Here is a 26,031-nt window from a genome sequence, read left to right on the forward strand (position 1 = left end):
AAACATGGTCCTATTTTTATTCTTAACAGTCCTGAATTTGCAGTTTTTTTCACCCCTTTTATTTCAATAAAATTAAACAGATTTACACCCCAAGATCAAAGATCAGCATATGAGGTGCACAAGAATAATAGGTTAGATTTTGAATTTAAAAAAAAAATCTTTTTGATTGAGTGAATGTATTTGGGTTGATGCTTTCCTTCAATTTGAAGATCTAAGTGCTGACCAGCAAAATACTTACTACCTAATAGATAATTTTCCAATGCAGGAAACAGCTTTAGACATTCTGCAAAAGGCAAAGCTTCAAATACAAAACATACAGTTACATTAAAGGTTTTAGAATGCTTTAGAACATAATTGATCCTATAAATCTTGGGACATATATATGCCTCCAGCGTAAGCCATCTGCCCTCTTCTGACAGTTTTCATGTCCAAAAAAAACCCAGAAGGTCTTGGTAGCAGCAGATCACGGTCACCGTTTTTCTGGTGCCTCTTACTTGCTCTCATCATTCTATCATTAAGCCTGTGTATACTATGCAAATGCAAACCAGCTATTTTTTCCCCAATAGTATTAAATCGGAGATCTCCCTGAAGCAACAAATTTGCTCCATGCATTTAGATATGCTGTACTGCATCTGCACAGGAAGCTTGAGGATTTCTGGGAGTAATGGAACTTACTGCACACACACAGGATGCAGTACCTGGCTGAGCATACGCAACAGCTACAACATGAAGCAACAGATTTATTGTGTGTATACAAAATGACCACCCTGTATATGCTTGGTAAGCCAGAGGATCACCAAGCTTAATATATGCATACTGTCCTGTGTACACACACTATACCCAATGCTTTCAGATGTGCTGAATCTCTTGCAGATCATGTTAGACCCCTACCATGAGAAAGGAAGGAGCAAAGACACATATCCCCTTAATAGTAAATTAAAAGGAGGAAACAGACCTACATGATCTTAAAAAGCAGCGCTAGTGCTTTACAATATAGCTAAAACCCCTCATAATCCTGACGTCATATTGAGAATTTCCTTGATTAAAAGTATCCCAGTTGTAGACTGTAAACAGCAATTTAAAAATCCTATCAGAGAAACCCTAACCCTACTTTAAAGGATTACCTTGTAATGCTTAACAGTCACCAACCCTAAGTAATTCAATGAACATTTCCATCATCAATTCTGAGCTGGCTTAGTAAAATGATTCAGAAGTTACCATCATGTTAGCTTCAGGCCCAGTCCTATCATGTCTAACATTCATGTACGGCTGACAAGGATTAGTAGCCTTAAGGTAATGTTAGGACTAAGAAGAGAATCTGGTCAGGGAGGAAGGAAAAAGGGGTGAGCAAAACAAGGAAGGGGAAGAGAGGGACAGAGATCAGAGGTCCAGATAATTCAACTGAGTTCAGGAATGGCAGCCAGACTAAGCTGTGGCCTGGTCAACAGAGCTAAGCAATTTACACCTAAGTTGTAGGCTTCTGTGGTACAGAATACTAGTGCTATGTTTACAGGTAAAACCAGGCTTCAAGCTGTGCTTGAGTCAAATATTGTCAATCATTTGCTTCAGCTGATTTAATACCACAGGTGATACAGATTAATGGATTCCTAACTACACATTGTTCACTTTCATTTTAAAACTCCTGAAAATTCTTCTACAAGGTAGAATAAAAATACCAGCAAAATATATGAAACTAACATTATGTAATATTTTCTTAATACACAGTAAAACCTGAAGAACTGAAGAGAGATATAGAGTCTTACCCATCTGTCTCTTGAGGATGACCTAGTCTGAATAAGTTCCATGTTCTTGCAGGCAAGCAAGCGACTACGAACTTTATATACACAGCGGTATACTTCTGCCAAGGCTTTGCCAGGCTGGTACCTACAAAGAGGAAAATTTTCCAAAAAGGAAAAAAAAAAAAAAAAAAAAAAAAAAAATCACACAAACTTTCTTTTAAAAACTGAAGTGGAACTTCTAAAAGCAGCTTTAAGTTACTTGCCTGCTCTCACCACAAGCTTGACTAAGTAAACTTGTATGTTTCAGAAGAGCTGCAAGAACAAATCTGGACACAGTATCTAGGAGCGATTCATTACTTAAAGTTGCAGTATCCCAATCTGAAAATAGAAAGGATTCATCAAAACTGGCTACTGTTTCCAACAAACAAATATATTTTCAATGACATCGTAAAAAAAAAAAACTTCACCCATTTAGGTCTTTCAATTTAGAAGTAGTTTTAATGCTTAAGAAGTAAGTTTAGTATCAATAACTCTTGAATACACTGCTTCAGACAAATGTGGTTTGGTCTGCTCGAGGTACTTGAGTCCAACCATCGGCCCAGGGTATGCACACAAACTGCCACCAGAGACTCAAAGAGCTGAACTTAGGGCACAACATCTCTTTCAAGCAAGGATACTGAACTGGAGCTCTTCTCCAAGCCACTATTTTACATGGAACTTGTTTAGAAAACGCACAAGATTGGAGACTTCCTGCTCTTTTTATATGTGGCTGAAACCACATTCAAGAACTATTTTGCAGACTCACTTATGATGAAAAAGCCTCATCTCCAGTAGGAAAGCCAACTATTAACATAAGCACAAGCTTCACTGCCAATATTAACAAAGGTTAATGTTAAAATCAAGGTTCTTCCAGAACTTTCAGAAACTGACTTTTTAATTTCAAAATAATTTTTCCCCATGTAAAAAAGAACCATTACAAAAACAGTATTGTTCTACTATAAAATAACCAAACTGCCAAGCAAACCTCCACGAGACATCATAATTTTTAATGGGGAAAAACATGACTGCTGTTCCACTTATCTACAAATATCTTCATAATATTTTTTTTCAACTAACTATTACCTATGAATCTTGCAAACTGCTTTAGAAATCACAGAAATTTAGCTAGACACACAAAGTTTAGTCTAATGTATCCGCTCCTCGGCAAGTTCCATTACTTTGCGTTTGATGCTATGCTAACAGTCACCATACAATTTTCAGTCAGCTTGCGTTGTGAACAGAGCAGAACCACATCAACTTCTAAAACACGCAATCCCATAACCAAAACACTACATATTAGCCCATTCATCTCAGATTTTGCAACGAGACAACCAGCATTTTTTCACTGGAATTCCTACTTCTGTGGAATTCTGCAACAGAATTCTCTGTGTTGCTCTCAACAGGCACACAATACCATTTGATGTCTTCTTGATCTGGCCTAGCTTGGCCACAGCTACAGAAAATTAGCTGTGGATCCAGCAGACAGTTACAGCACAACCACAATGCTCAGTGGATCTCATTAAAAGAAGGCCTGGGAACCTTTAGCAGGAACCCAGATTTTAAGAAATAAGCATGAATAACCATTAATACCGTAAGGCCAGTCTCCCAGAGACTTGAAAAACAAAAGATGACTTACCCTTTTGTCCCATTCCTAACATAATTTGCAAGTTACCTTTCCTTCCCCCATCTCCTCCCCATCATTTTTTCAATTCCAAGTTTCACCTTGCTCTACTAGTAAAACAGAAACACCAACAACTGAGTGACCAAACAAGAGTCTTTTTTTCATGTTGAGAGCAAAAAGGAACATTGAACTACATGTTTGCCAAACACTGGAAACAATATCAAAAACAAGTAACAGAAAAAGCAAAAGAAAGACTGTGGAACATGACAATAAATTAAGTTTATAGTATCACAGAACTAAAAGTTGTTGTCACAGAAAATACAGGATTCTGCTAGGCATGTAGTTGAAGCATACAATATCCTTTTAATACACAAACACACACATATCTATATTTTTAACATCTTACCTTTACTAACAGCATAGTCTTGCATACTGATCCAGAGGCTCCTTGCTGGCTCTTTTGTACAACCCAGGGCCAAATCAACATAGACGGTAATCTCAGCTCTCAGCTTATAATCAAATGGCTTCTGTTCCTCATTTCCAGATAGGGCCACTTCTAATAAGGAGCTCATGCATTTGTCTAACAGAAGAGAAATACCTAAGAAATTAAACTCAGCAAATGTTGAGAATTACATGCTTTTAAGCATATAATGCAACCTTAAATCTCCACTTCATTTAGAAAATAAAATCAACACATCTCATTGTCCGACTACAAACTCAAGTGAAATAAGGAATAAAGTGACTTGGGGTTGCAATTTATGTAAAACGTATGAAGATTTAGAAGCATTATCCAACTCTACTTCAACAGCATGATTCTGTATCATTAATTCTACCTGAACTATATAGCCATACGCTTGCAATTATTGTACCTTCAGACATGGACCCATTTCAAAATAGTACATCATGTAAATAAGTGCTGAAGTAGTCTACTCAGGATCAGAGGAAGAAGGAAATCTGAACCAAGAGGAACAGGCCACACAGAAGCAGAAGCAAGTCCATTATTCAGATAGGAAGTGATGACCACAGAAATACTAATGCTGAGTCCTGTTAACACTTCTGGTAGATCAGAAGGACTGCAGTTTGTTGTTAATAGTATTATTTCTAATTAATAAAAATTCCACTTTTTAAGTAGAATACAATTTAAGATAATCTTTTTCAATAATAAATATGAACAATGGAGCTCCTGAGGTGTCTGTTAAATGTCAGCATCTAAGAATAAAACATTTAAAATTAACTCAGTGAAGTCTGTGTTACTTCTTTAACCGAGAAATTGCACTTTTTTTTTTCCTTCCATATGCATTTCCAAAACGCTTTATAAACTACACCATATACTTAAATACCTGTTTTCCAACTTCTTGTGTCATTACATAAGGAGGCAAGAATGCTGAAAGACAAACCCTAAGTACACAGACTTATTCAAACATCATAACATAAATATTTACAATGACCATTAGACACTTGCATTTAACAGCTTACCTAAATGAGGAATATCCATTTCCACTCCATCACTGAAAAGTGGAGTTTTCAACCAATAGGCTGTATCTTGTTCTTCAGGGGACACTGGAGGTCCTTGAAGCATACCACCAAGACACCGCCCAATGAGCAAAGCTACAGTTCTCTCTAGATCAACAAGCCATACCCAAGACTGGGCAGGCTGTGGTAAGGGCACTCCAGCAGGATCAATTAATTCAGGTCCACCTAAAGCATAGCAATTGTCAAATTAGTCACTGTTGCCCAGATGTCAAAAACAATTCCAAAATTAGTAAAATAAATGCCAGCTCTTTTAAACTCTGCCCAATACATTTTGTCCAATACATATTTCTTTACATTCTGATAAACACACATAGATAAACGATACAACTGGTAACAGTGCTCAATAAAAGCGGAAAACTTTGCCAAAAATATTAATGAAAAATTCAATGAATGGCAAGTAAATACAGCACCTCCTATCACAAATTTCAGTCGCTTTACCTCTGTTTTTATATATCTATTTCATTGGCACCAGAAACCTCTGGTGGCAAATGTTCAGGAAGTCAGCAGGTAATTTATGGTTTTAAGTTAAAATTCTATTACACCACAAAATGGAAAGCAAAAGTAAAATTTGGACATGAAAGTAAGTAGATCATGACAAAACTATCTATAAGCTGCATCAGGGGAAGTTCAGATTGGACTTCGCTGAAGGTTCTTCACTGAGAGGGTGGTTGGTCACTGGAACTGGCTCCCCTGGTCATGGCACCAAGAATGCCAGAGTTGAAGGAGCATCTAGACAACGCTGTTACTCATATGGTTTAGCTTTATCTAGTCTTGCAAGGAGCAGGGGAGCTGGATGCAATGATCCTTACAGGTTCCTTCCAGCTTGAGGTATTCTACGATGCTAATATCAATGTTTCTTTTACAAAAACCGTATTTTCATGTATTACAAAGTTGGTATTTTCAGTTCAATATACGTTTCCCATATTGCTCTTGGATTCCCACTCAAGTCAATATACATGCCGGGCTGACAGAATAAAGTTTGCCTGCAGCTCAAAACATTTCACAGCAAGGGTTGTTAATACATTTAAGAATCTGAAAATGGGATATAGCAAGACACTTTGCTTAAAAAAAAAAAAAAGCCATCTTTAAAAGGGAAGTTAAACTTCCACTATAAAAAAGGTGACATGCCATGCTTTATTTTTCAGATTTAAAGTGTGTTAGTTATTACACTTACCATGAAGTGGCCACTGTAATTCTTGATCTTCTAAAAGGGCTGCAGCAGGTAACAGTCTATTAAGACGATCTAAAGGTGGCAACAGATCTAGCAGGTAACTCAACAAAGGCCGAGCTACTGACACTGGCAGTAACAATAATGAGTTGACAATCTGAGAGAGCATACTACCAGCAGCTGACACATAAATTACATCTAAGGAGAAAAAAAAAAACAAAACACCCTATAATAATTATTCAGAGTATAATTTTATTCTAAGCACAGTTTAACAAGTCAGAAAGAATTGCATACAAATCTCTCAGCTGTCTCAAAATGTCTCAATTGTACATGTTGAATTGGGGGGTTTGGTTAGTAATTATTGATCCATTCCATATTTTACTTCCACGCTTTTCAGTAATCTCAAAAAACCCTCACTTTCAAAAATAGAAATCTAGAACTAATGAAGCTGAAAAAATAATGCAGAGAGACAATATCCACCCTATTCTGTATTTTTCCTGTATGCAAAATGTTCTGTTGGAAACGTGAACCAGATGCTATCCTTGGGTAGACACTTAATCTTCTTTGGGGGAGGCCTGGGATGTCTACTTTATGCAGATTACAGGGAAAATAAGGTATTTTATTATTCAAGAACTGCCCTAAGCTTATGGTGCGACCATCACCCATTTTTCCAGGAACATTTACCTCTCAGTTTTTCCCCAACACTACCATTCCAAGAGCTTTCCTTAAGCAGTGTTGCAGAACGGGAATAGATATCTGTAGCGTGAGGCAATAAAAGCTGAAGGTGTTTGTGAAGCAGCGCTACACTGCTGGAATTCTAGAAGGAAACAAACAACCAAACATAAGAACAATCTTATTTAAGGGGTTCATGATTTAAATCAGTTTAGCTTTCAAATACTCAGAAGATTTTCAACAGGAACCTTACAACATTCTGGTGCTCTTGCATATTGAGTTAATTTTCTTCCCCTAAATGACAAAAATAAGGACACACACCTCACTAACACTGTTGATGTGGCAATAAGCCAGCAACTGTTTCTGCAGTGAACATAAAAGCTCATGAAGATGAGCAGGTTGGCTGTTTTCTGATGATGATGTACCCAGTAAAAATTTATCACTGTTTTTTTCCAGTTCTCCGAAGGCTTGGTCCTATTAAGACAAAAACGGGAAAAGAAAGACCAATTAACTCTGTCTTCAAATGCTGAAATACTTCACTATCATCTTAAAAAGAAGATTTTTTACCTTGACCACGTGCACCTGTGATTACTGAAGAAACTGGATACTGTCAAGTGGATCATAGCACAACCAAACTTGAAATTAGAATCATTTACAATGTCACAGTAGTGATTGTGATGGCTGTCAAGCAAACATTTCTATTCTAAGAAGGGTATTTTCAGATGCAGAAATATTTTTCATTCAACTCACTAAAGATAACTGGATGAAAGAACTCACTCCATGCCCTGGCCCCCAAATCACAATATGTTAAAGTAATAAACCTTTGGAATTTATTGTGGGCTGATATATAGAATGTTTCAGATTAGAATCCTTCCCTGCATTATCGAGGATGACAATAAAAGCAGCAGAAGGTATATGGCTGCTTGACTTCCTTCTGAATTCTATTGAAAAAACTAAGTTTCAAATAGAAAATTCAAAGAAGTTATCTCAGTGTAGATGACTGGTGGAGTTTGGAGAAAAGAACAAAAACTACCAAGCCTCACTCTCAGAAGATAAGGATACTATGCCAGAGAAGGAAGAATCTCTGATTCCTTTGCGCTGTTATATTTAACTGGCCAGCTGAATAAAAAGGTAAAAGAATCAATTACTTGCTCTTATGCTTCCCGTAACTTTTCATCAGCCTCTACTGTTATACGGCTAAGAACAACAATCTGTTTGACACATTATGTATGATAAGATGGCTGACGTGTACTTGCTGAACTATTTATAACGTAGTTACCCTAGTGAAGTTAATTAAACAGATTCACGTTCCTGGTGTCTATATATCTTTCTCTGGTGGCTGAGGTTATACTGACAAAGAGAGTTCCATACAATCTACTCACTTGATGTGTTACATTCTAGCTTCCAAAAAATTTTGAAGCCGAAGTAAGAGCAATAAAATACTTCAGTCTGATATGAAACCATCTACATTTACATAAGCCAAGTTAAATTTTAAATACCACTATAGTAACCATAATCTGGTTTAACTGGTTTTAGTCCACTTCAGGACAAATACATATGGCACTGCTACTTTAGATAAACAAAAAAAGCACCATTTTCTGAAAGTGGGGAAAAAACGTTTAAGCCTAAGTATTCAAAATTCATTACCATTTAAAAACTAAATAAATAAATACAGGGCCTATACATACTGTATAAAATCCCAAATTTCTTAGAAGAGTCTTCATTAAGATTTCAGCTAGATGAGTATCCGGATGACTGCTCTGGACAGCGTATGTTTGATCGGAGAGATTTGCGTAGCTGATACATAATGAGGAAGTTTCTGTGGCATCAGATGGTGAGCTATAGCCGAGCAGGGAAGCTACATGGGTGTGATCCTGCAAGCTTGTCAGAATAATATCCAGTTGCATTCTCTAACGAAAAATGATCAGACACAAGAAACACTCTTTGTTAGTGAAGATAAAATAACAAGCTGAGAAGAAAAAAGCATCAGGCATAGCTATGCAATAAAAAATATTCTAATGAGACATGAAAATAAGCTGGAGGACTTTACAAAAAAAAAATCCAAACAGTTTTTTCTGCAGATTTATAGTATTAGAGAACCAATAAATATATCAAATCAGATGACCATACCTAGTAAAAATCTGAGATTAAGAGAGAGATATTAGACACTGGATCAAATGTTTTCTCCAGTTTGTTCTAGTTATCTGATTATTTGGGGGACAAAGAGGAGCAATTATCCTAATCCATATACAGAAAAAGAAAAAAGGTAAAAAGCAAGACAAGCATGCAACTGACCAAGGGAGGTGGAAGATGCAGAGTAACGATCTCCAATTTCAGTATTGTTCCCCACTGCTGCTGGTTACGAATCCTGAAAAACCTAAACTTGTTCTACCCTAGTAATTGTCAGGGTTTTTAGTTTGTACCAGTATTGATCTTCAGAAATCTTTAAAAACATTAGAATCAGAAGACTCTTCTTCACAGTTTCAGTATCAGTGTAAACCAGTCTATTCCACAGTGTATAAAATAAGGGATTTGACCAGGATCCTATGTGTACAAATTGAATATTATTTTGTCTCATTTTTTAATCTGAGACTACTGCTGAAGCTTCAGTCCCTACTGACCTCAAGGGCAGGAACAAATATTCCTTGAATTTCTTTCTTGCTATCTGTAGGATACTCGCAAGTCTCCTATCTTGCATTAATTCCTTTTCTTTACATTCAAGGGAAAAAAAAAAAAGGTAACATCCCAGTCATCTTTACAAAGTAGAGTGAAATCCATGTAGGAAAAGCATTATACAAATATTCTTCCTAGAAAATAGTTACCAAGACTCGTTAAATCAGGCTAGTATTCAAAAATACCTAATCTTTGAACTTGTCTAGATACCCTAACACAGCAATTCCTAACCTTTCTGTAGTCAAGCTTCACATGAGAAAACATGTAGTGCTCCCTACCTCAACTAGATTCTGATTTAGTGGCTACCTACAGATTTTGTTAGGTTGGGCTTTGCACTAGATTTCATCGGTAACGTGCTTGCACTCTGCAAATCAGGCTCACCTCACTGTTCAGTATGTTCTAGCAAAAAAAAAAAAAAAACCAAACACAAACCACAACTGCTTTCAAAGCACAGCACATTTTTACTTCACCTTACCTGTCCTTTTGATAAGCTTTCCCATCTATCAGGACCTTGGGGTAGAAGAGAATGTAGCAATTCCATTCTCTCTCGTAATGGAGGAAGCAGCATAGTTGCTCCTACTGAGAGAGTCTCGATTACCACCTAAAGTTAGAATAGCAGAAAATACTTTTTTAGTGGGGGGAAGCATCAACTCAACTGTATCGTTAAAAAATACAGTACATCACATACGATATATCCAAAACATCCACTTAATTTCACTTAACGTCACAATTGTATCACACAATAGCACATTAATCTTTTATTCTGTGATGCAAAGATATGCGGTACACTGGAAGAGTGAAATGAGACCAACATATTGTCAGAACAATTAAAAATTCTTCCTAAGTTGTTCTGTCCTGTAAGAGTGGCACCTTAGGAGAAGTTACTCGAGTAAGTTAGTTACTCAATCCACAAAATTAACATTTTAGGCTCGTTATTACAAGCAGTAATAATTAAAATGTTACAAAATAAATGAGCTTTTTAAAATTCTTATGCAAACATTCTCTGCTTTCAGATCATAAAACAGTATTGGTGGTTAAACTTTTCAACTTCAATGACTAAAACTGGTAAGTCAGAATTGAGTTCATCAGAGTGCCGAGTTCAGAGAGTCACCTAAGTCTCTAGTCACACAGTCAAGGAAAGAAAGGAGAGTAGTAGAATTTTCACTTGTAAACAAAAAAGCGTTACTTACTTCCTGAATTTCATCAGGGACAGAAGAGTCCATCAGCCTGAACAACAAATTTCGAAGAGGACCAGCTTGCCGGCCAAGAATGCTAGTAGCTACACCTCCAGCCAGGGCAAGTGCAAGATGATTAGAAAGCAGCTTCAAACACAATTTAAGAAAATTGTGATGTTCCCTGCAAAAAGAAATACATCCCTGTTAATCTCTTCTATTATTAGCCTTACTCTCTTTTACTTATTTCTGCACTATGCTTTTAACTCCCGCCTGATTTTGCATACCAGAAAGGTAAGTAAACTACAACTAGGACTTTACAGGAAGTCCTCTGAAAACCTACCACCAATCAGCTTAAAAGAACAAAAAACAAAACTAGAATAAAGTGTCTTTGTGGACAATCATTCCAAGAGGCATTCAGTTTAGAAAAGCAGTCCCATGAATTAGGAGGCAAAATCATCACAAAATACACAAATAGACACATATATTCCTCACAAAGGGAAAAACAGATCTTTTAAGAAGTAATAAATGTAATATACTCTCAGAGGTTTTAGGTGTACAAGAACAGGATTAAAAATGAGAAGTCAGGATGTTAATTTCTAATCTTCTTAGAAAACTTTTGAAAATCTTTGTAGCAAGGAAAAAAAGATTCATGAGGATCTTTGATATTTATAGTGCTTTTTGCAAACATCAGTGAGGAAATGTTCATGCTTTGGTATTTTATATCAGCACACTTAAAACGTCACCTTTGGTGAAAAGACTCAAATCTGGAAGCTGTTAATAACGATTACTGATTTTAGTCAAAATGGCTGTTGGTAGTCAACATGGAACAATCAAGATAGGCTTAGTTTTGTTGCATTTCATTTTCTGGAGCACCTTCCAGAAAACACAAATTTGTGGAAATGCATAAAGGCTCCACAAATCCAAAGCAAGGAAAATGCTTCTTGCATATATAGTTCAAACCTAAGTGACATTTCAGGTCTATGAATCTCACATTCATGAGAAGCAGCTTGCATTTTGAAAACTAATGGAGTATCTTAGAAAAAAAAAAAAATCCAAAACAACCCCCCCCCAAAAACCCACACATGGAACTGACCATGAAATATCCCAAATTGTCCACTACTAACCCCTGCCTGTATCAGAAGCAAGCTGCTGTAACTGTCATACTATGTCTCATTACAAAGTTTCATAGGCAAATCAGTTCCTGACAAAACTGAACTGCCTTTCTCCATTTTGTTCATTCAGATAGAAACCAGTTACGCTACTTGACATAACCTGAATAACAGCGCCATATGTGACCTTTAAAAAAGTCTTTCACGCATTCTGTTTCTCCAGAGGTGACCAGAGACCCTGAGCTGTAAGAAGGAAACAGCACACCCTCATGTGCTAAAAATGCTTGTAGAAAAATATCCTAATTCCTTAGACAGAAACACAGTATTATCAGAGCACTGATCCCAAGTCAGAACACAATGGCAACTATACATCTCCTTCGTCTGAGCATCACACATCTGTTTGTCAATAACTGAATGTATGGATTGACAGATTATCACTTGAAGAGGGTTTTTTTGCCTAAGCTTATCAGTAGATTAGAGTCAGTAAGCATCTGCTCAAACTGGTTACAGGAGGAAGAACTTGCAAAGCAGAAATCATGTGCAGAAATAGTAAATGCATTTCAACTATATAGAAAAATGTGTTTTAAATGGTAACTCTCAAAGAAAATATTTAATTCAGTACTTAATTAAAAGGAATTCCAGACAAAAGATCCTGCTACATTAGAGGCACTGAAAAGCTCCTATGTTATACAAACAAACAACGGCACCTGAACAAGTAAATAAACTAGAGTTATGCTTGTTAAAGAAAAGACTAACCAGGACTAAGCCACGCATCACTGCTGTAAAGAAAAAATGCTGTAAAAATCTGTAGCATGCATATGCTGTGTATACCTTGATGAAGGAAAAGGAAGAGGGGGAATTTCACTGTTAATTTTGTCACAGTAGCGCTCAAGAAAAGAACGAAGATGCGAAAAGGTACTTTCCTCAAGGTCTACACAGTAGGGTCTGTGCCATGCCACAACTTGCCTGGAATCAAACATCAAAGTTAGTTAATTACTGCAAATATTCTAGCTGCTTTAAAATATTAACAGTTTAAGCAGACTGAGTACACATTTGACCGAACCAATTTTTTTCCTCAGAAAAAACTAGTATGATAGAAGCAGACTAACTCCCTGACCCTTGAAGGTATTTTCTGCTCTCTTTTCTGGATGGTTACATGTTAACCTAAACTAAAAAGAGGTACCTAAATAAATAACTTGGTTATTACTATATAATAACTGAAATAGTACTTTGTTATGTGTTAAGATGTTTAAATCCACATAACTAATTTGTCTAAACCTCCCCACTTCCCCAAAGTCTTGTGCATAGTCTACTCCTTGTTACGCTAAAGGAAACTGCCTAAGCCATAAAAAAAATCCTGTCAGAAGCACCAAAAAAACCCTGAGTTGTTTCTCCTCCCACTGCTAACCTGTCAATTTTTATATTGACAAATAGGGCTAATTTTTGTCTAACAGCAGGTCAGAAATCTTCATATACAAAGAACTACTATCCAAATCCTTGGTGCTGCTGTATTTTCACTTGTAATCTGCAACAGTTTAAAAAGACAAAAGAAGAGAAGAGGAGGAAAGAGAGGAAGAGAAAGAGAAGAACAGAGAAGAAGAGAGAATAACAGACTCCCCAGTCCGAAACATTACAAGCAGAATACCTGAAATGCATGAATGGTTAACACCTTCAGGAAAGAGTTAAATATATCCCGAAGTGGACTTGGACAAAAATTTATACCTGTCCCCCAATGTCACTGTTACCTGTCCCTTGGAAGAGCTGTCCAAGCAAGGCTATGGGATGTTCCTGCTGAGATCTGTTGAATTGCAACTCCATCTAAACCACTTACTTTCTTCGGTTTAGTAATGGGACCAGTAGAGTTTCCCTGACCACACTGTCCCATTGAATTGTTACCCCAAGCATAAACTTCATTATCTATAAACATAAATAAAGTAGAAAACAAAACTGAGATACAATTGTTTTTGATCAAGAGGAGGATTATGTATTTTTACACCTTATTCTTTTTACCATGAGAAAGGGCCAAACAGTGACTGTCACCAATCGAAATATCAACTATTCTGGTAGCAGCCAATTCTTCAATAAGCTTGGGTCTGAGAGCAGTTGCCTCTGAAGAGCCACAGCCAAGGCATGCACCGCAGCCCCATGCATAAACCTAGAGACAACAAACCACAAAATATCAGCACGACAAATTTGTATTACTGATGACCATGAACAAACAGAATACCAGATAGCCACTTGCACAATAATTGCAATTACGCTTTCAACAAAACATGCACAGTACTTTCATGACTCTAACGTACATTTTCATGCAATCTACATTTCTTCCCCCTTAACCACTCAGATCACTGGCCACAGAGCACATCAATGGGGGAGGCTGCTGCAAGAAAAGAAACTGCTATAGTCAATGTCAACGTTCCTAATCCGTATTTTAAAAACCCACTGCCACTGAATGACAGTAGGGTAAGGTCAGTTAGGTTACATGCATAGAAATGCTTATTGTATTACATGTATACGTATCATGCCAGTAAGGACCCTCATTTACCACTTAAACATTTATCTCCAAGCTCTCCTGCGATTTTTCAGATTAGAAATAAAACTTTCAGTTAACGCCTATATTCTAAAATACACATACATTTAAAAAAACCTATTAAATCACTTAACAACCTGAGAGTTGGTTAATGCATTAAAAATTACAAGCATTTCACTGCTTTTTGCTTCCAGAACCGACTTTACTTCCTGAATCCAATTTGATTTTGCACTGGTTATGTTTATTAACCTAAAAATAATTAATTTTCTGTGGCTAAGCAAGACTCTTGAAAAGCGTACTTTTACATGAGTCTTCAAATTTCTTTTGAATTACCCTAGCGCAGTAGGATCTCAGTACTTCAGTCATTCTCTAATCAAGAACTTTACTGATATTTAAGTACTAGTCGAGTATCTTCTCTGCAGTCAAAATAATAAATGCTGAAATAATGAACCCACAACATCTTCACCAATTCTCATCATTTGAATGAAAACTTATTTTTGCCTACCTGCCCTGTTGATGTCAAGGCAAGTGAAGACTGGCTCCCAGCACAAACCTTTCGAATAAACATTCCTTGCAAGGCCTCTATAACTTTAGGTTTATATACTCTGTTTGTATCACCATGACCAAGTTTGCCTATAAAAGGAGGAAACACAAGTGGAAAGTATTTTCAATACATCAAGTATGACAGTTAGAAGAACCCAAAAAGAATTCTTTTTGGATTTCCAAAAAACGCGTGAGTATATTTTTTAAAATTAAAACATATTACAATTTTTATAAAACCTACCTTCTTTCAATTGCAGGAATTACAGACTTCAGAAAACATATATTTACTGTAGCGTAATTAAAAATTGAAATATTAATTCCATGTATCTACACTATTCATTGCCTGCCGTTCAATTACTAAAGCCTTCCAAAGCATTAAACCTTGTCACATTTGGCACAAAAAAAAAAAAAAAAAGAAGATTACTTTATAAAGTGACTTGAAAAAAACCCAACTTTTCTGCACTTTTTTCCCTTAACAGCTGTGTGCATCTGTGTAAACATTAATATTTTTATTCCCTTATTCTTCTTTGCAGTTTCTCTTGAAAACCGCTATTCATCTCCACAACTTCACCATTTTCAAGCAATGACAGTCACTAGACCATGTCAGTGTGTTGACAGAAAAACATTCCTCAAAAGGAAGGAGAAAAACAAGAATCAAACGTGAAGTATATTACCAAGACTGATAATTTCTACAAACGTTATGCTTTGATTCATGTTGTTTTAGCTTTCCTACAACAGTATTTTAGTACCACATTATTAATATCCAAAAGCCACACTGTTTAAAATTTACTGAAACAGAAGAGCAAACTCCAATACTTCGAGAAGGTTAAGATGCCTGTCCTGTTAAAAATTGATTTTTCAACTGAAATGACAGAAAGAGGGAGACAAAAGAGGGGAAGCAATTCTGTATGTTCACGTCAGAGCTAGCTTTCAAATTAAATTCAAATTCCTACCCAGTTCTATTAACCAACAATTTGATTATGAGATTTCTGTAGTCTGCATTTTCCTCTCTTCTCACACTAGGCTAGGAAGCAGTAATACAGCAATTTTAATCTGAGTTTTAATTTTTATCTAGCAGCATAACCAAATTCAGCTAAATACGGTAATAACAGGAAGAGAATGAATCTGTGTTTGACAAAAGCACCTACTGGCAACGAGGGTTAGAAGACCTTCATTTCTGAATGCAACAGTTTCCAGTGCATGAATACAGTTATTGCCATATCTAACGAGTGAGTTTATTTGAAAGTTATCAGCAAAGCATTTTTTCCACAATTGTTTAATGCATTCATTGAGCTTTCTGCTCTATGAAACCCCTCTCCCTTCTGACAATTGTTCTTTAAAAGTCTACAGTTCTGCTGTTAAACTTCAAATAGTGCATTTAGATTTTACTAAAATCCTTTTCTTGAACAGCTATCAAATGACAAAAAAAACCCAAAAACAAACTGCAAGGAGTATTGAGGCTACGAGGTAGATGTAATACTATGAAAATTACTATCAAAATTTTAGGTTTACCTACCATTATCTCCTCCTCCAAATGACCATACTGTTCTCCCATCTTTGGACAGAGCTATTGTGTGTGAACTGCCACAGGAAACCTCTCCTACATTGCTAATATCTTTTACTAAAGTTGGAATGTTGCGGCTGTTGCTGTCACCATGACCTAAGGAAGAAAGAAAAATATATTTTCTTTTTGTGAAGATTTAAGTTCTAGTTATGGTTTGTAATTGCAGTAAGATTTTGCAAAACCCATATACGTTGTAATCGTCACAAATGATAATTTCTGCCCACTTTTTGGAAAGATTTATAGTAAGCTTTGGGAGAGATCTGTAGTAAGGTTAACAAACATCTCATTTTTTTAAGATGTACTGTAGAACACTTGTTCATACCCTACAAAATCATAGGACTATCTTCTACCTAGTTTAAAAGACATAAAAAGAATTACTAGTACAATTGTCTTTAGTACTAGTTTATTAGGTAGCTATACTTCCTGATACTGGACAGCAGGTAGCCTAAACTGCACGAGGAAGCTAAAATAAGGGCACACTCTTACTACTGTCAATACAAGCATACATATCGCACAGACAAATAAAACCAGCGAACTAGCTAGTTGTAGACAGTCGCATTTCTAACTGATTGTCGTGGTTTAGCCCCAGCGCCACTAAGCACCACGCAGCCGCTCATTCACTCCCCCTCCCACAGTGGGGCGGGGGAGAGAATTAGGAAAAAAAAACCTCGTGGGTTGAGATAAACACGGTTTAATAGGACAGGAAAAAAAAAGGCAACAACAATGATAATATCAAGAAAGGAATGTACAAGAACAAGTGATGCCCAATACAGCAATTGCTCCCCACCCGGCGATCGACAGCCCGTCCCCGAGCAGCAATTACCGCCCCCCGGCCAACTCCAGTTTATGTACTGGGCATGACGTCGTATGGTAGGGAATATCTCTTTGGCCAGCCTGGGTCAGCTGTCCCGGCTGTGTCCCCTCCCAGCTCCCCGTGCGTCCTTGACTGCTCAGCAACAACCCAAAACACCAGCACATTATCAACAGTTTCTCATCCCAAATCCAAAACAGTCTCACACTAGCTTCTGTGAAGAAAACCAGCTCTATCCTGGCTGAAACCAGGACACTGGTCCTTTCTGCAGAAGCCAAATACATTACAGTACCACCTACTTCACAATAAGCATGAGTTGCATGCCTAATGAACTACAGAAATTCTGCAGATACAGAAGGAAAAATGGGGACCAGAGAGAAAAGAATGTTACATGGTACCCATAACTGATTAAGTATGAACAAATGACTATGACCTAACTAAATGCCTCTTTTTAGCTGCGCATTGGAACTCACCATTGCACACTCCAAGCTCCCCAAAGCACATAAAAACCCCACGTTAAGCTAAAACTCAATAAAAACGTTTCCACAATTCCCCCCAAAATTGTAGGTTAAACCTCTAACCAAGTGTTCTTTTCGTAACAGCACGGATAGGCCCAGCACTTCTGCTGATGACCTTGAAAATCTGTGACGGTTTAAGTTGTAAAACACTGTCCTCGGCTTCTGCCCATCATTTACTTGTCTTCACCCCTCCACTTGGCAATCATGACATTCGAAGCAAAGACAGCATAAGGAACTAAAGCCCAACTTGAAGAAGTTTTCTACGCAAAATCTGTTGGTTCAACTGAACCTGCTTGAGAAGGGTGGTTTTCCACTAGGCATATGGTCTGTACAGCAAAGATTATGAAACAGACAAGTGAACTCTAGGCAAACAGAAATACTGGGTTTTTCGTTTCAGTTAAATTTAACTTTTTAGATGTATTACAGTAAAAGGTCATTAAGCCGGCAAAATTCATGTCAAGTATCCTTATTAGCATCACATTAGAATCAGACCATTGATATTATTAGCCAACTGTTCATGACTGTGCAAAGAAACATCCTACCATCACTTGATCATGTTTATCTATAATTCCAGTTTATTTAAAACGTCTGCTGTTTACATTTAAGTGTCAGTGGCAATCATATATAGTCTTATGAATGAGTAAAGGAAACTTTTCCTGGAAAGAAAAATTTAAAAACCCCTCAACTTTGTAAAATTAACTGTATTAAAATCTTTCACGAGTCTCTGCACTAGTTTTAATACAATCACCTATATATACACACACCTGTGTATGTGCATTGTATATGTATATGCATGTATACACATGTGTATGTGCATTTACAAGAGACAGACAGTAAACAAAGCAAATGCACGTACAGTATCATTACCAGACACAGGAATTCTTCCAAAAGCATCTCGTGAAATTTTAAAATTACCTAATCTTCCGAAGTCTCCTTCTCCCCAGGTATATAGCTCTCCATCTTCTGTAACAGCAGCGCTATGTCTGTATCCAGCTGATACACATACAACAACCTACATTACATGCAAAAATAAAAACCAAGTTTTTACACAAATTGAATAGGAAGTTTGAAAGCTTATGAGAATCAAGTTTCAGAAGCAGTCTGAGCAAGTTTTACTCTTAAGACTATGAGACGGTTTACTGACAATGTCGTTGTCCAAATCACATGCCTAAAGGCAACCAGAAGTTTCAGTGCTTTGCTGAAAGCAGATCCAGCTTCAAAGACAAGTTCAGATAAAACACAGAACTTTTTCTTAAAATTTATGTATTTCAAATTTTACACATCACCACAACTGAACAGAACAGAAATAGGTTTTCTATACAGAACATACCTTTCCTTGCAGAGGACCCTGAATAAGTTTGGGGTATTTCTGAGTTGAACTGTTTCCATGTCCCAGCTTTCCATAGTCACCGTCACCCCAGCTGAAGACTTCCCCTTCTGTTGTAAATGCTAAAGTGTGACCATCAGATCCTTTTGAAGATGACACTTTTTTAATAGACCTATGAGGCTCAAAAGTCAGTTTTTTCAATGTGGACTGATTATTGGAGTCACCCAGTCCTAGTCTCCCATAGCTGCCTTTACCACAGGCTCTAACAGAACCATCCGTAGAAATAACAAAAGTACAATATTGTCCAGCTTCAATCTATAAAAAAAACAAAGGTTAAAACAGTAAAAAAGAAAGATTAGCTAAATGTAAAATTCACATACAAGTCTAGAAGTCTCTATTTTTAAACAGAATGACAGGTTTCTTTACATAATCCTTTCATATAAAATAATGTAAAAATTCAGGAGAATTTGGACTTCAGCAAGCAATAAAATTCAAATTCTTGAGAACTATTTTATGAGTAAATCTATTTTCTTGAGGTAAAAGAGGTAAACAGTGATTAATCTATACTTTTTATTTGCATCTCTTCTACAGACTACAGAACTCAGGCTGCCTTCAGATCTCCAAGACTCATGGATAGAAATGGACAGTCTTTGAAGGTATCTTAATTTCTGAAGACTAAAAAGACAAGTTACAGCTTAAAAAAGCACTGTAGGTTTTGCTTAATTTTAATCAGTACCAAGTGGCAACATTACAAAAATATGCCAAATGCTAAAAATCCACTACTATTTGAGACTATGCATTTTAATCACACGAACACTAAAGAAGTAAGACTAGAAGTTTTTAAATCAGTGCCCAGCTGAAGAACGACCAAATAGCAAACCAACTAACCCTGCAATAATTTCCTACGGGAATCTTAACACACCATAAGTGCAAAGCAGGTTCAAATCTGCATCATAAAGGCACTGCGTGTCCACAGCATAAAACGGCACAGAGCAGGTGGTGCACTGCACAATGACAGCCCTATTTACTGTAAATTAACTTCTTCATATAGACATATCCTACAAAGATCATCCGTTGACATTAAAAACAGAATTCTTTGTCCCAGTGGGAAATGACATAAATATTTTGTATGGCTGTATATACAGTACTATTTAAAGACACATAAATATGTTGTATGGGTGTACACACAGTACTATTTAAAGAGTAACTCATTCATTCAGATCACTCACGTCACTCTTGTGTATTCGTGTTTTGTTCAAACAAAGTTTTTTGAATGCATAAACTTGCTTTATGAGATGCCCAGTCCTGCAGTCCACTGGCATATAAAAAATATCAGTGACGTCAATAAAAACAATTTCAGAAAATGTACCTAAATTGTCTAGTGACCAAAAAAATGCTTTTACTTAAGTCAACACTGCAAAGCCAATACAGTAACAGAAAAGCAAACTATTCTATTCTGTGTCACACCTCAATAGAAATGCTTGGTTGCAACTGCAGAATCTGCAACTGAGAGCAGAAAGAGCATACTGTATATCGATTTTCAGAAAGCTAATTAAGGTTGCTGTGCCAGCAGTTAGCCTGGTTTGGACTTTTAAACTAGGCAACCTTGGTGTGAAAACCAGCAATAGAAAAGAAGATTGAGTAGTTAAGATACCTTTTAATCAACAGTAAGGAGGGGGGAAAAAAAAGCCTAGAGGCAGCAAATTCATCCCTGCAAATCCATTTCATAGCAAGTTAGACATTCAATCATTCTTGTAACATGGACGTTGATCTGTGTGTCTCATTAAAAAAGAAACAGAATGGTTTTTCCAGGCATCAATAAAAGTAGTGAGATACTTTCAGTAAAACAATTTGTGTGATTAGTTCTTAGCATCATACCTTCATTACAACTTGACACTCAGAAAAAAAGTACTATTTTCCGATTTCATACTGTAACTATGAAGCTGTTAAATGTTATATAATGTAGCACTATAAAAGTGACTCACTGTCTGTGCATCAGAAAAACTTGGAGCAAGCTTGGGTTGAAGTATTTTCTCTTGAGTTCCTTCTACCAGTTGATGACTGCTGTTGCTACCCCAAACATACACTTCACAGGTCTCAGAAACAATGGGAGCATCACCCGTTTGAATGCTGTCAGGGCTGGCACACGTTCTTGAGTAGTCTGATGCCATTCGACAAACCTGTACATTATAATGAGGGATTTATTACACCGTATCATTTTCATTTATTTGCGTACAGTCACATTGTTTAATGCAACTTTAACTTCCCCTCAGCACAATTCTCTGCCTAAAACACAAATCATCCATCACCATATCATTAATGTGCCCAAAGTACTGTTTCTCTACATCTTAGTTTTTCACCCTTTTTTGCCTTCCTGTTCTACTCCAGAGTAACTCAGTAGAGACTGGACCATACCATATGCACACACCTATCAGACGTGCGAGGGAGAAGTAAACTACAATTACCTTAAAGTCAAGGTTCCTTTCAAGACATACCTCTTCAAATAAACACAGAGCTGCCTCATAAAGAGAACATAAGCCATCAGATGTTCTTGTTGGCTCTCTCCATTGACTTCGATCAGCAGATGATCCCTACAATTTTAAATTTTAAATGTTATAGTAAGAAAAATACTTCCATTCAGCAACAGTGCACCTGTATAAAATACATTAGGGATTTGTTCCTACAGTTAAGCAAAATTAAAAGCTCTTTCTAGAAGCATCAGTAAACTATCTTTCTCCCCGAGCTGCGATATCAGCATACACTTCAAGATAACAAAAATGTGACAAGTGCTAGTTAAACTTTCTTATTTATTCACCCAGGGAGACCTTACTGCAGCCTTTCAGTACTTAAAGGGGGCTTATAAGAAAGATGGGGACAGACTTTTTAGCAGGGCCTGTAGCAACAGGATGAGGGGTAATGGTTTTAAAGTAAAAGAGGGCAGATTTAGACTAGATATAAAGAAGAAATTCTTCACAATGAAGGTGGTGAAACACTGGCACAGGCTGCCCAGAGACGTGCTAGATGCCCCATCCCTGGAAACAATCCAGGCCAGGCTGGACAGGGCTCTGAGTAACCTGATCTAGTTGAAGGTTGAAGATGTCCCTGCTCACTGCAGGGGGGCTGGACTAGATGGCCTCTAGAGCCAAACCATTCTATGATTCTATGATTATTTTTGTGTTTACATATCTTCCACATTTTGGTCTCTAATTTTATATCTAGTCCAAAACCAACAACAAATAAAGTTGCCCATCAGGCCACTCAGTCCAATTCAGATCCTGCCACTGCCATGCTCTTCTCATGGTCCCCATTCTTTAATTTTTTTAGTTTTTAAAATTCATGTGTATTAGCAAGCATTACAAGCCTGGTAAGAGAGAAAAGAATGATCACTTCAGGGAAAAGGTCCTTCCCTGTTTCAGTCTGAGCATGTGAGGCAAAAGCTTGCCAGAGCTTCTGATTGCACCTTGTGCAATAATTTCATAGCTTTAAAAAGAATATTAATCTAGGACCAGAAATAAGCACTCAACATACAAAGCAGTGTGCCATACTTCCAAACAATTTTGCTCATTTTCTTATCATATTAATTTCTGAGCAGTAGCAAAAATACTAAACATCTCACTCCTTCAAATATGTATAGGCAGAGGTCCAGAGTAATTTCACTGCAGAGCATAAATAACTCTGAACAGGAACTTTGAACAGGCATATTGCAAAACTCTGAATTCTAAGCAAATTCAGCAAAGCAAGCCTTAAAAACAGTTCCACACTGACTTTTTTTTGCTATGATCTGAAATGTAAAGTGCAAGTGGACCAAAGTACATTCTTGATTCTTTTCCTGAAGTTAGAGCATAATGCCAAAAGTGAAAACCGCAGGGATTGCTTTGCTGTTTCATCTCCTTTACCTATGAGGAAATGGGTGGGCAGGGAGGAAGAGAAAGAGACGGTGGTAACAAAGGAAATACCGAAAAAAGTATTTCACAAAAAAAAGCCCTTTTCAACATTATTAAGCAATCTATTCATCAAACTGGCATTCAGTGTTAAGAAACTATTTAAAATTAAGAATGCAACTACATTTGCAAGGTAGAAAAATCAAAGCTGGTATACCTACCAAAGATCGTCGCATCTGTGTTAATATACTCATAAAGCAATCAAAGCTGATCATCCCTTCTGGACTTTGTAGCAACTTGGTTTTCTCCATGGTGTTTACTACAGCTGAAGCACCTAAAGCCATTTCTATCCATTCAAGAAGATATCGCAAGGAACCTCGCTGGGCAGCCAAACCAAGAAGCAATTCAGAAGCTAATCTACGACCTAAAGTGTCTGCCCCAGAGTTTGGAATTGTTACTCCTTTAAGAAATGTTGTTACTTGTGATAAACAGTCCAACCCCATTGGTGGAATCTTGCTTTCATTTGCTAATGATAAAGGTGGTAAAGAGCTCACGACTTCTATTGCAGTATGGATAACATCATTGCAAAGACTGAGGCCAGGACCTGATGTGGGCATCATCCAACTTTGTCTTAGCAGCGCAAATAACAAGCTTAATCCAGTCCGAACCCCCATTTCTATGAGTGCATCTGTACTTGATCTAGGACGTTCACTGACAGAATGCACATCTGTCGATCCAGAACTGCTTTCTGGTGAATGCTGCTGTTGTTTCACCTTACCCTTATCATGATACTTATTAGAAAGTGCATAGAAGACACGCTGCAACACAAGGAGACGTTTTCGAAGCGCTCCAGCAAATGGAGAGTCTGAGCATACCATCTTCGCCAGTGCCAGCTGGCTGCTAAGAAGTGCATCCAAGTAGTGGTCCTGTTCATCACTAGATAGTGATTCCCGCTCAAAATCTGGTAACTGAGGTCCTTTGAGGCACAGAACCTGCTGGGGCAATGGCACTACTTCTTTATTGCTGACTAACTTAGCGTACAAGACAGAAACTCCCTCCCTTGTTGCAATAGATTCACTGTCTTCTGTGATCCAGGAGCTGTTTAGATGTTCAAGCCATTTCAGCTTCACAGGTGGGACCATAGCTGCCATGTTGGTTTACTCCTTTGCCATCAGTCCTGAAGATGAAAAAAACCTGTAAACAGGTGTGCAGTATTATCTACAGTACTCAGTACTCACAGTAGGACAAATCCTAATAATCCTTTAAGAAAGCAAGTAGCAAAAGATTGCTCACGAAGAATTACCAGAGTTCCACCATTTTACCTACGTAAGTGCTGCAAACTGGAATTCAGATCAAATACTAACAGAATACTTCAGGAGTAGTATAAAAACGACATTTTGCAGATCAACTTTTATCTTCATCTTAAACAAATAAGTACATGCGTGTGTGCAACTTCCTTAACATGATGTAAGGATTTTAGTATAGGTCTGCATTTTCTAGATGCAGATGCACAAGAGTTCACACAAGCAGATTTAATTCTGCTACATTTCAATGAAAATACACTTTTCATATTGTCTAGAAAAAAATAATATTCTCTTTACAGACAGCAAAACTGAGGACAAAGACTTCAAAAAATGCACAAGATCGTACACAATTCTGTACAAATGAATGGAGTACCAGTGTAAACATTTTACAATAAACGAGACTATGAATTCAGGCCATGACTAAGGGCTCAACCTGTCAAACACATTTTTAAGTCCTGCTGTCACAAGCCACTTTTTCCCCTTTCTAAGGTAAGCTAGGGATCTCCTTAAAATCCATGTCAGAATGTTAAACAGAAGCCAAGACAGAAGGCTTGACTGCTAGAGTGGTACATTATATACATCCTATTCATTCAGTGAATAGGTCCTTCAGAGCCAAATACACATTACAACTATTCCAAGTAAACTTACAGTATCAAAAACTACATATTGCATTATATTGATGTATTGTATAATGATGTATTGTATAAGGTATGACTTTGAAAGTATTCAAAGCTTTTAGGATGGATTTTTAAGGAAGGGATCACTAATAATATGGAAGTAAAGAAAAAAACTTAATTATGCAACAAGCACTGGTTTACCAGGAAAGTACAAACTGGTTGCCAAGAGTGACAGCTTACAACATTCTTTCAAATCAAAGACAACAATTAATTTGAGAGATTTTTTTTTTTTCCCCCTCACAATTTTAGGAGCAAAAAACCAACACATGACACTTAAATGGATTCAAACTCAATGAAACATTATGATGAAATTGCTACAAAATTCCTGGGAATCCTACAGTTAAAATGGGATTCCTCACCACATACCACGAAGTTTTTTTGGCTAGCACCACCCCCTGGAATAAATCCATCTTAGACTTCTGCAATGACTGAACTCAAGTCAACTTATTTAACTGAACAGAAAGATCCCTTTTTCCCTTGTTATTTCCTTGAGAGATGCAGCAGGGTCCGAGTTCTACACAGGTGGTCTAAAACCTCAGTTACAAAATCCATGTGTGAAACTTGAATGCTTTGATATTAAACCACTTATAACCTGGCTTAAGTGAAAAGTAGTTTCAAGGTTTACGATTAATGAGATGGGATTGCATATTTAGTTCACTGTTTTAAAATTCAAATTCTAAAATTAATCAACAGATGGAAAAGTTACACTTAAATTACAGAATATCACCTTTTTGAAATTTAATCTCAGTGCATCAACTTTCAAACGGAACATGGCAACAAGTCCTCTTTGATCACTTTCAGAAGGGAAAATATAGCGTTGGAAAAGCAGATTGTTTTCTCTACATAGTCCTCATTTTGGGATGACACACCATAGATGTATGGCACAGACAGTATGGCAAATGTACGTATGGCCCTGTAGTTCCCCAATGCTCAGTCACCTCAAACTTCTTAACCATACTACTCAGAATGAAAGTGTAAGCCACTTAAAAAAAAAACAAAAACCATCAGAATGGCACTTTGTACATTCAAAAGTATACAGTATTACTTAGGCAAATGATGCTGTAATAAACTACTTCCAAAAATTAAGGTGGTATAGGTTTATCAAAGAACAGTATGTTAGGAAGAAAAAGTTTGGAGGTAAATGGCG

At 37.0% G+C, this 26,031-nt stretch overlaps 1 protein-coding gene across 1 annotated transcript in view; it reads right to left on the minus strand.

The window, feature by feature from the left end:
• Positions 1 to 24,054, minus strand: part of HERC1 (HECT and RLD domain containing E3 ubiquitin protein ligase family member 1) — an 83,742-nt gene extending 59,688 nt beyond the window's left edge. The window contains exons 1-20 of the mRNA XM_010284437.1: positions 23,125 to 24,054; positions 21,518 to 21,613; positions 21,008 to 21,202; positions 19,026 to 19,337; positions 18,611 to 18,707; positions 16,319 to 16,462; positions 14,765 to 14,892; positions 13,740 to 13,884; positions 13,475 to 13,646; positions 12,561 to 12,695; positions 10,636 to 10,801; positions 9,921 to 10,046; positions 8,461 to 8,682; positions 7,094 to 7,246; positions 6,785 to 6,917; positions 6,107 to 6,298; positions 4,876 to 5,097; positions 3,806 to 3,979; positions 2,003 to 2,117; positions 1,764 to 1,884 (exon numbers count right to left, since the gene is read on the minus strand). Coding sequence (XP_010282739.1) covers positions 1,764 to 1,884; positions 2,003 to 2,117; positions 3,806 to 3,979; positions 4,876 to 5,097; positions 6,107 to 6,298; positions 6,785 to 6,917; positions 7,094 to 7,246; positions 8,461 to 8,682; positions 9,921 to 10,046; positions 10,636 to 10,801; positions 12,561 to 12,695; positions 13,475 to 13,646; positions 13,740 to 13,884; positions 14,765 to 14,892; positions 16,319 to 16,462; positions 18,611 to 18,707; positions 19,026 to 19,337; positions 21,008 to 21,202; positions 21,518 to 21,613; positions 23,125 to 24,054 — 3,978 coding nt within the window. The remainder of the gene's footprint in view (positions 1 to 1,763; positions 1,885 to 2,002; positions 2,118 to 3,805; positions 3,980 to 4,875; positions 5,098 to 6,106; positions 6,299 to 6,784; positions 6,918 to 7,093; positions 7,247 to 8,460; positions 8,683 to 9,920; positions 10,047 to 10,635; positions 10,802 to 12,560; positions 12,696 to 13,474; positions 13,647 to 13,739; positions 13,885 to 14,764; positions 14,893 to 16,318; positions 16,463 to 18,610; positions 18,708 to 19,025; positions 19,338 to 21,007; positions 21,203 to 21,517; positions 21,614 to 23,124) is intronic.
• Between the last annotated feature and the right edge of the window lie 1,977 nt (positions 24,055 to 26,031).

Source organism: Phaethon lepturus, unplaced genomic scaffold (genome assembly GCF_000687285.1).
Source record: "Phaethon lepturus isolate BGI_N335 unplaced genomic scaffold, ASM68728v1 scaffold5003, whole genome shotgun sequence".
NCBI lineage: Eukaryota > Metazoa > Chordata > Aves > Phaethontiformes > Phaethontidae > Phaethon > Phaethon lepturus.